Source organism: Psammomys obesus, unplaced genomic scaffold (assembly GCF_907164565.1).
Source record: "Psammomys obesus unplaced genomic scaffold, mPsaObe1.curated_primary_1811, whole genome shotgun sequence".
NCBI lineage: Eukaryota > Metazoa > Chordata > Mammalia > Rodentia > Muridae > Psammomys > Psammomys obesus.
In genome coordinates, this window is record NW_026592776.1 from 5,820,542 (window position 1) to 5,831,963 (window position 11,422).

Below are 11,422 nucleotides of genomic sequence, written 5' to 3' on the forward strand. Positions count from 1 at the left end.
TCTGGAACTAATTTTAACAGAAGAACAACAAGATAAGTATGAAGAATTCCCACTCCTCTGCCAAAGTCCTGCATTCATATTTAGCTAACTGGTTTAATAATATCTTTTCAATCAAAGGAGTCCCACTCAAGATCAAAGAAAGCTTTGAGCTATATTTTATCCTTCCATTCTTCCTTTATACACACACACATATGTAAGTATATATAAAAACAAAGGAAAAAACTCCAAAACAACAACAATTATATATATATATATATATATATATATATATATATATATATATATATGTATGTATATATATGTATGTATGTATATATGTGTCTGTGTGTGTGTGTGTATAAATACACACACATAGATGTGTAGCTATATACACACACACATATATGCATATCTATGTTGTTTTGTTTTTTCCTTTGTTTTTTCAAGACAGGGTTGCTTTGTATAGCTGTGGCTGTCCTGGGACTCACTTTATAGATGAGGCTGGCCTCGAACTCATAGAGATCTGCCTGACTTTCCCTCCCAGAGTTTGGAATTAACGGTGTGTAGTGTCATTGCCTATGGTTTGTGAGTTTTTAATTGATCATTTTATAAGAACTGGAGGACTTTTGGTAAGGTCATTAAGATATTGCTTGCTGGTTAGACTTCCCTGGCTCCATCTTGAACACAGTATCCTATGTCTACATATTTTGAAAATCACATTATCAATTACCAGTTGTTCCAGTATCACTCCAACCATGTACAGCACATTTTTATACCAATTGCTCCAGTATCACTCCAACCCACTGTCACTCCAACCATGTACAGTACATTGTAACAGTTCTTATTTTTGTAACCAAAGGCATAGAGAAGATGCCTTGGGCTTTAATGTTGATAGGAGGCTTATTGAAATGCTCACAGCTTCCAGTCTCATCCACTGGAAAAGAGCAATTTCCCTGAGACTTGTAGTATTCCAAATTTATATATTTCCATTTCTGGTGGGATTTTTTTTTTTTTTTTACCAAGTTTGTGGACAGGGAAGCCTGAGCTCTGTTCACCACTGTGATCACTTAGAAGACATTGATCAGAAGGACCCTTTGCATTAAAGAAAGCTAAAGTGTATATTACATTCTATTCAGTATGGAAAAAGAATAGCCACACTTCACACACACACACACACACACACACGCATACACACATAAATTGAAAACTGGAGCAGGTCTGCTTCCAAAACAAATGATTGTTCTTTAGCATCTTTCATATATAGTTACTTCTCAAAAGCCCATTAAAGCTCGTTAGTCTTAGTGGCAGAGAGACAATTATGGGGGAAAAACACACTCATAAAACAGTTTGGAGGCTGATGCTTAGAGAGCTTCCCTGTAATTTCTACTTATTAATCGATCAAAAATGGCCTTGAGCACCTGACTCTGGATGTAGTTGATTGGCCTTCTGAGAGCTCTGCCAAATGGTAGAGTGCTATATCTCTGGCTTACAGATAACAACATTGAGGTTCAAATGCTTCTCGCACAGAGTAGTCCAAGTAGTATTTGAGCCCAGACAGATTGGCCCTATCGGCCCATGTACACATCTTTCTAGGTAACTTTTGGGGATTATACCATCTGAAAGGGACATTTTACATTAAAATATGTAGATATCATTATCAAAAGAATCAGAGAAAATTACCCTAGCAATTTAACATTCTCTCTCTCTCTCTCCCTAAAACTCAGGGCTTTGCACATGCTAGATAATTGCTCTTCTACTGAGCCATATTTCAGCCCTCTTTTCTCATAATTCCTCAGGTTTACTTTGTAGTACACAGGCTTTGAATTTGGGGGTATGAAAGGAGGTGAGATGAAATTATGGGGAAAAAAAACTAACTGGTCTTGACCTTAGAGTTATCAGGGCCAAGTCCTTGGCTTTGTTTTTTTGGAAAAACAAAAGAATATTTTTACTGTTAAAACTGCCCATGGGAAGGCAGCATGAACGACTGTGCGCAGCTACTGGTACCCTACAAGTCCTGATGCATGGTACTGGTTAGATTTTTTTTTCTCTTCCCTAAAGCTCTGCAGTGGGTGGGAAGCATGAACAACTGCAGGAAGAAGTCTTCTGACCTTGACCAGGAGCTTGATTTGTGTTTCAGACTGCTGGGCTGATCGATCCCCACTCCATGAGGCCGCTGCTCAGGGGCGATTACTGGCTCTTAAAACTTTAATTGCACAAGTAAGTAAGTCAAAGATTCTGTCCTCTGTGCTGTTGTGCTAATCTAGAATGAGTCTGTGTTAACTTTGGCCGTAACTGAGCTTAGGTCCCAGCACTGCCAATTTAGGAATCTCCATCTTGCCCCCCCCCCCCCCGTGTGTTCCTCTTGTGTCTGCTTTCTCTAGGAGCTGCTTCATATTCTGCCCAGTTCCCCACCTTTCCATTTGGGATCCTCCCCTCCCTGACAGGAAGTTTCTCTCTAAGGGACAATGAAGGGGATTCTCAAATTTATGTTATGCTAACTCACCCTATTGGAGCTCGCCAGCAGAGACAGTTTCTGAGTGGGGAGTGGGGATTGAAATAATTAAAGCAAGTCACACTACACAGGGGATCAGCTTGAGAGGGCTGTCAATAAGACTGCATCACAAGTTTATTCCACAATTCCTTTTTGTAGGCAAAGCAAAAACAAGTCACAACAACACCAGGGAGAAGTTCCTTTAACTGCCAATCTTGTTTTCTAAAACTACTTTCCTGTAGCAGATATGGTCCAAGGTCACACAAAAAAGTTTTAAGGAACTTAGCTAAACATCCTCTTTTCTCTGTCTCAAGGTGAAGGCCAGGGTGAAAACATGTATTTCACTGAATAACAAAGCAGCTTGACAAACAAGCAACTCTCTATAGATCTCCATTTTTTATATTTTAAAAGACCATATCTTAAGAGCTATGGATCAGAAGATTGTGCCTGTCTTAGCTTGTCTCTCTTGAAATATATATTCTTACCCATCATTGATACATGAATTTCATCATTCATGCCCTGTCTTAGGTTGGATATTCCTCAGAGAGATTTTACCCACATTTGACTACTAACCTCCACTAGGGTAAATGCTGGAGTTTAATCTTATGCAGATCAGCTTTAACACTCCACAAGGCCTTGATAAAGGTTATAATTATCTCTGGCAGGAGACAAGCTCCTGATAAGAGTAGCAAGCCAAGTCCTATAACATTCCATAAAAGTGACATAAAAAGATTCCTATGAGGGTCATAATACCTGTAATTATTAATCCAACCATTCTTTTAGGTCTGCTTCTAGCATTTGTAATCCTTTATCAGAATACCAAGCCTGAGAAACATTCAGAGTAATCACAATAAAAGAAGGCATTTCTTGTCCATTTGAAAGCTTTGAAATACAGTTTGTTAGTTTACATTGATAGCAAGAAACATTAAACTTTTAATCTTGCATAAATATGTTAATATTTCCAAACAACAAAGCATAAGGAGGATTTACACAGGCAGTTACAGGGCCTCCCGAGAGTTTCTGCAGCAAGCTTCCAAATATAGGCCTGCTGAAAACTAGAATTTGACCAAAGTCACATAGTCAGTCCTCTTTCCCATTCTTCCCAATTTTGTTGAGAATTATCCTGACTACCAGACCAATCAAGTATGTATCTGTCTGTTCCAGTCACATTATATCTAAAAAGTTTCTATGCACAACATCTCCCATGAGCAGAATGTAACAAAAGTGAGTCAGGAGCATGAGCCCAATATAGCTCTCCATTCACCATCAGGACAGAATTCATTATTGTCAGCAGCAGAAACATCCTCCTTTCAGGAAACATCTCCTGCAACTCACACCAAACTTTCTGGGATCCATCGGGCTCCTTCATCCTCCTGCGATAAAACACAAACATGCCCTCTTCCCCAAATTAATACAGGGTCAGGGCCCTGCCATATTCCAGTAATGGGATCTTTCCATTTCACTTGGGTATAATTATTTTTGGTATTAGGTTGCTGCAATCAATCAGCTGCAGAACCTCCTTGTAGATCCACATTCAAAAAAATTAAAATAAAGAGAGCATGATCAAGATAATTCTGTGGTGTTTGGGGATATAACTCCCTCCTTTTTATTTTTATTTTTTTGCAATTGTTTCTTAAGAGATCTATGGGCACGTTCAACAATTCCTTGGCCTTGAGGATTATATGGAATAGCTGTTTTTTGACTTACATTCATTTCAGCACAAAAACTTTGAAAAGCTTAACTCGTATATTCCGAACCATTATCAGTCTTTATAATGGAAGTTATACCAATTGTAGCAAAACATTTTAAGCAATGACTTATAACATGTTTGGTGGCTTCTCCTGTTAAGGGAATTGCCATGATAAATCCTGAAAAAGTATCAAATTTTACATGAACATATTTTAGTTTTCTAAATTCTGGGATACGAGTTACATCCCTAGGTTTTAAGTTTAAGTTAACTTTATGCTACAGATTTTAAACAAACACAATAACACAATGTCCAATAATCTATAACCAAGACATATAGAACAAGTGAACCTATACATTCAAAACAGACAGACAAAACACCTTTCTGTTTGTTGAATTCAATTTTTTATAACCACAGAGGCTTTGTAGCAGAATTAACTATTAGTTTTTTTTACTGGAAAAACTGAGAAGCTGCCTTTTTTTTTTTTTTTTTTTTTTTTTTGCTAGAGTGATTTTAGTTGTAGCTTGACACTGCTCAGCAAATTTGGACTGCCATAATAAATGATCTCCTGATAAACATGGTCTTGCTAATTTCTTCCAGTACCCTGGGCAAAGGGCCTCAGTAAACAAGGACTCTAACAGAACTTGAGTAAAAGGTGCTATAGGACAATATTGAGTACATGCAATTTTCAATTCTTTTAATTGTTTAAAAGGTATAGAAGCATGGATTCTCACCATATTACCCTGTCCATCAGGTTGCTCTATAACTGGAAAACCATAAAACTCAGTTATAGCTTCTCTTTGCTGCCTGGCTTGTTGTAAAGAAACTTGTAAAGGGGAAACAGTTGCTAACACAGTGGACAAAAGGCCCACTCTTCTTTTGAGCTACAGTAACTGCCGCCATCCCAGGAGGAGGGTCCAAGCCAGCAATCAATGTTGGAGTGGGGGATTGAGCCTTGTTTTCCCTAGTCGTTAATTCTCCAATTTTTCTGTTTATTTCCTCCAAGCCCAATTCCAACTTTATTTCTTTTTGCCAAGGCTCAAGTTTTTTTTTTTTTTTAAACATTCATTGCCTGATTAGGAGGATATCTCTCAGAATCCTCCAGCTCTGCAACCTCATCAGGATTTTAGTCATCCTCAAAGACTTCTTCTAACAAGGAATTATTGTCATCAGGAGAGACATAGAGTTCTTCCGCAGTAGCCAATGGTTAGTCTTATTTTGTCCTGAAGCCTGTTTGTCTTTCCTCTTTCTCTCTAACTCTGAAAGTTTCACTTTCCTTGTCTCATGCCACAGATACAGACTGTCTCTAATTAAAGACCATACAAAAAACATGACATCACTGTCTTGTACCATTTTTACTCTCCAGTTTTACTCACTGTGCCTCCTTCTCTTTAGTTTATGATCCAAGTTCACCAACACCATGGTGTCTTTCACTGCTTCCCTGTATCTCAGGTCACTGTCCCGGCAGAGTTGAACAGTTCCTGAGTGGGGAGTGAGGACTGAAATAATTAAAGCAAGTCACACTATACACAGGATCAGCTCAAGAGGGCTGTCTGTAAGACTGCAGCCATGAGTTTATTCCACAATTCCTTTTTATAAGCAAAGCAAAAACAAGTCACATCAATACAATAAAGAAACTTGTGGAACTTCTAAACTTGTTTTCTAAAACTACTTCCCAAGTAGCAGATATGGTCCAAGGTCACACAAACCAGTTTTAAGGAACTTGGCTAAACATCCTCTTTTCTCTCTCTCAAGGTGAAGACCAGGGTGAAAACATGTTTTTCACTGAATAACAAAGCAGCTTGACAATCAAGCAGATCTCCAAACACCTCATTCTTCCAGTGTGCATTAGTGACATCAGTTCTTGAGATTGCATCAGTATGCTATTGGTGTGCTATGAATCACCTCAAAACATGGTGACTCCAATCAACAACAAACACTTGGATTCTTGAAGTTCTAAGGGCTCGGGTACAGCTTCCAGCCCGTTAAGTGGCAGCTAGGTCATGCCATGACTCATGGTGGAGACAGGGGAGAACTCTTTTCATGGGAAAGCACTTGGGCTTCCCCACAGGGTGGTGTTAAGAGATAGTAGCTGACTTTTTCCAGAGAAGGTTCCTAAGAAGGAAGTCACATTAAATAATCTTTATTTTAATTTTATGTGTATAAGTATTTTGCCTGCCTGTATGGCCTGTGGACCATATGCATGCAGTGCCCTCAGAATTCAGAAGAGGGCATCAGATCCTTTGGGATTGGAGTTACAGTCAGTTGAGTGTTGCCATGTGGGTGCTGGGAACTGAATCCTGGGTTCTCTGGAAGAAATGCCAGTGCTCTTCATTGCACGGCCAACTCTCCAGTGCCTTTGCCATTTTTGTTTTTGTTTTTTTTCTTTTGAGCTTAATCTTTGAGCCTAACCATATACTTCTTCCTACCATATACTGCATTCATTTGATGTAAGTCTGTAAGTGCTTGCATTCAAGAAGAAAACATTATCCCTGGGAGGCAGTTTTAGGAACTGGACATCACTGGGTATCATCTGAGAGGCCACCCCATGCAACAATGAATATTTCAAAACTAGGCTCTCAAATAGTTTAATAATCAGATAAATCTTAGGCCTTAGGGAAGATTTAGTAAAGTCTTCACTATTAAAAATATGTATCGGTGACTGTATCTCTTGCATGTTGAACAAACATCTGAGTAAAGATCATGAAATAAGTGAAAGTATACCCTCCATTTGCTTTATTTGTTTTGGACTCTACATGTGAACAGAGGAACTGAGTCACTGTACTTTCTTTCCCATGTCCTTTCTATCATCTAACCACATTTTAAAATCTCTTCCTCCTTTCAATTTAAACAGTTGAGATAGTGATATTTTCTGTGTGTTCCCCTCTTTTTAAATGATTTATTATTTTTGTTTGGTTTTGCATTGTTGCTTTAAATTTCTTTTTTCAAAATATCTGTTTATGTCTGTATATTTAGGGGTGAAGGGGCATGCTAAGGTGATCATTTAGCAGACAGGTTTATGGGAGTGGTTCACTTCTCCTACTATTCGGGTAGTGGGGATCAACTCAGGTTAGCAGACTTGATGGCAATTACCTTTAACTGCTGAGCAGTCTCACTGGACCCTTGTTTTTGAGACAGAGTGTCATGTATCCCAGCTGTAAGCCCCTCCTTTCTCCCCTCCTAGTCCCTCCCTCCCTCCCTCTTCTCCAACCATGCTCCTCCCCCAGTTTTAAAAGTATCATCATCATTTGATCTCCAGTACTTAAAAATATTATAAAAATGCAAATAGAGGAAAAATGAAAACAGAACTATTAGCAATGATAAACGTTGTATCTCATCTTGTCACTATTTATTTTATTTTTCCCTTGAGCTGTGTTTCTGCTGGAACCCAGGGCCTCCCACATGCTTGGCAGTTCTTTACCATTACAAATTTTTGTTGTCCATAATTGAACCATTTTATTTCAATAAGAGCAGAAAATATTATATGCCCAGTAACAACACTGTGATTCATAATATACAATAGTCTCAGATCTGAGCTGAGATGTTTCAGGCAATATTCCACAGCACGACAGGGTAGAGCCTGTTGCAATGTGAAGTGTTCATGTGCGTGTTCAGAAGTGAGGCTGAAGTGAAAGTTCATGGTGCAACATGGGTGAACGCTGCAAGGAATATCTCTGATCCAGTATACATTTGATTCCAAAAAGATTTTTGTGGCCCTTACACATCCAGAAATGTTTACTATTGTCAGATTGTTCACAACCTCCTCTTCCTTGTGACACTCCCCACAGTTTAAGGAACTTTCTTTCTTTTTTTTTTCTTTCTTTCTTTTATTAGTTACAGTTTATTCACTTTGTATCTCAGCGGTAGCCCCCTCCCCCATCCCCTCCCAATCCCACCCTTCCTCCTTCTTCTCCTATGCCCCTCCCTCAGTCCAGTGATAGGAAAGGTCCTTCTCCCCTTCCATTTGACCTTAGCCTATCAGGTCTCATCAGGACTGGCTTCTTTGTCTTCCTCTGTGGACTGGTAAGGCTGCTCCCCCCTCAGGTGGAGGGGATCAAAGACCCAGCCACTGAGTTCATGTCAGAGATAGTCCCTGTTCCCATTACTAGAGAACCCTCTTTGATCATAAGCTGCCTTGGGCTACATCTATGCAGGGGTTCTAAGTTATCTCCATACATGGACCTTGTTTAGAATATCTGTCTCAGAAAAGACCTCTGGGCCCAGATTTTTTGGTTCTGTTGTTTCCCTTGTGGAGCAACAGGCCTTTTGCTTAGGTGCTGATTAGGGAACCCTAGGTCTTACATGTGCTAGGCAAGTGATCTACCATAGAGTGCTCTTGTTTGTTTGGACGTTTGGTTTGGCTTGTTTTTTTGAGACAGGGTTTCTCTGTGTAGCCTTGGCTGTCCTGTAACTCCCTCTATAGACCAGAGTAGTCTCTAACTCAAGAGATATGCCTGCTTCTGCCTCCCCACTGCTGGGATTTCAGGTGTGCAACAACACTAACCATCTTGTTTATTACTTTTAAGCACTTTAAATTTCATCTGATTCTATTTCCTTTTTGTTTGTTTCTTTGCTCCTTGAGGCAGGGCCTCACATTGTCTGGATGGGCCTCAAAATTAGTAGTAGAGGCTGGCCTTAAACTCAATCTTCCTGCCTCCACATCCCAAGTGCTAGGGTGACAGTCATGCACCAGCAGGTCCCAGTATGCCTCTTATGATATCACCTCTACTTTAAAAACATATTATATTAGTAGTGTGATTAAGTGTGTAGGGGCATTGCATAGAAGAATTCAATGTTTTCTTGCTATAGTCCCATTCCTTTGTGTTTTTTTGTACTAGTCAAAAATAGTCTATTATTTAAGATCTATTTTCATATTTTTATTTATGAGTGTTTATGTGTACCATGTGTGTCCTAGTACCCTTGGAATTCAGAAGGATGCATTGGAAGCCTTGAAGCTTGAGTTACAGGTAGCTGTGTGCCACCTGATGTGGGTGCTGGGAACTGAACTCTGATTTCCTAGAAAAGGAACAAGTGCTTTCTTTAACCATGAGCCATCTCTCCAACCACCTATACTCTAGTTTTTCAAAGAAAAAAATTTTTTTTTTAGTTTTTTGAGACAGGGTTTATCTGTGTAGCCTTGACTGTCCTGTACTCACTTTGTAGACCAGGCTGTCCTTGAACTCTCAGAGATCCACCTGCCTCTGCCTCCTGAGTGCTGGGATTACAAGTATGCACTACCATGGCAGAGCTAAGAAAATTTTATTTATTCATATATGTGCTTATTTATTTATTGTGTATGTGGCAAGTCAATTTTACCCATTGAGCTATCTTGCAAGCCCATATATTGCACCTTTAAAAGCTTATTTTACATTTAGGTCATGTGCTAAATATGAGTAAAACATTAAAACACCTTGAGTAAATGCAAATGCAACATTGATTCAGGACCTTCTTGGTTGTCATGCCATCACTGTCAGCCGGGTTATCTCAAGTCTTACATATGATTTGCATTTGCTACATGTCCATTTTCTCATGCACAATTTGGAGAGTCCAATCTAGATCAGTGGTTCTCAATCTGTGGGTTGTGACCCCTTTGGGGATGTTGAGTGACCATTTCACAAGGGTCGCATTTCAGATATCCTGCCTAACAGATACTTACATTACAGTTTATAACAGCAGAAAAATTACAGTTATGAAGTTAAAGTGGAATTAATTTTATGGCTCAGGATCACTGTAACATGAAGGGCTGCAGTTGTAGCAGCATTAGGAAGATTCAGAACTATTGCCCTAGAATGTCTTTCAGTCCTGCCCTGTGTCGTTTTTCCACTGCAGTAACCCTTAATTTTAGACTCTAGGCGTTTCTAGCACAATGCTGCCATCTTGTGGATTAGGCTATTTAAAGTTGTTTTCTTTTCCATTCCTTTCTTTTCATTTTTTCCTTTTTCTTTATTTGCTTTTCTGTTGTTGATTATTAATATTTATTATTAATTTTTCTTTTAGCTAAACAGTAGTTATTCCTAAACCAGCTGTATACCCAAATTACCACACAGAGACTAGGATGTACTTAGTAACCTAGAGCACAATGCTGGGCAATAGTTACTACATCCTAAACCTCCAAGCCCACATAGATTTCCCACATTATACTTGCTTTTAGTCATATGTTATGTTCAGTTCATCTCTCCTGGTGGTTCCAAGTCCTCTCTTCCAGATCTCTCTTCCCTGACTCCTCCCTCTCGCTTCTTTCTCCTCCCTTCCAGACCAGGATGTCTCACCCTATTCTCTCCATTGCTCAGGATTGGCTGGTTGTTTTATCGACAATAGCAGAGAACATATGGTGACATGTTTACTCAAACTTGAGACAGGTGATGCTTAGAATAAACATCACAATGCAATATGCGGTTTGAAACCAGATAGTGGGGTAGAGAAATCAGCATTTGAATGAACAAGGGTAAATTATATACATTCAACAAGATCATTATACCAACAATTTTCCTTTCCTCTTCTCTATCATCACTGAACATCAAACATTAATTTCTTAAAAGGAAATTATACATGGGAAGACAAAAGAAAAAGGAGAAGATAGTTCCTAACTGGGAGATACATAGGCTTTTTGAAGCTCTGTTCTTAAACTTTTCTTAGTACTCCCTTTCGGCAGAGAAACGTCTATACCTCTCTCTCTCTGTCTCTCTCTCCCTCTCTCTGTATTATGCTATACATACCATACATATAATAGGTACACAGATCAAACATTTGCCTTTTAAAGATCACAAAGAAATTTGCTCTAAAACTTTTTATTTTAATTATTTAATTTTTTAGACAGGGTCTTTTTATGTAATCCTGGCTGTTTTAGAACTCACTCTGTAGACCAAGATGGCATAAAACATACAAATATCAGCCTGCCTCTGCCTCCCAAGTGCTGGGATTAAAAACATGTGTGTCACTATGTCCAGTGTTGTTTTTTTTTTCATTCCCTAAAGCAGAGTTTAGAATATTCTATATTCCCAGATGAAATTTTATCACACTTCCTGTAGCACAACATTCCCCCCCCCCTTAACAGTTCTTCCTCCTGAATAGACTCTTGGAGAAGAGACGCTGAGGCCAAACATTTCAAAGACCCATGTCCTAGCACATTGCCTGGTGCAGAAGAAAAGACTCTGAGGCTCCACGCCACATTTGAATATTTATTTTAATTATCTATCTATCTATCTATCTATCTATCTATCTATCTATCTATCTATCTATCTATCTATCTATCTATCTATCTATCT

At 38.9% G+C, this 11,422-nt stretch overlaps 1 protein-coding gene across 3 annotated transcripts in view; it reads left to right on the forward strand.

Moving 5' to 3' along the window:
- Asb11 (ankyrin repeat and SOCS box containing 11) overlaps nt 1-11,422 on the forward strand; it is a 31,580-nt gene that overhangs the window by 7,495 nt on the left and 12,663 nt on the right. For all 3 annotated transcript variants that reach the window (XM_055615770.1, XM_055615771.1, XM_055615772.1), the window contains exon 2: nt 2,117-2,196. In XM_055615770.1, the coding sequence (XP_055471745.1) occupies nt 2,117-2,196 (80 nt within the window). The remainder of the gene's footprint in view (nt 1-2,116; nt 2,197-11,422) is intronic.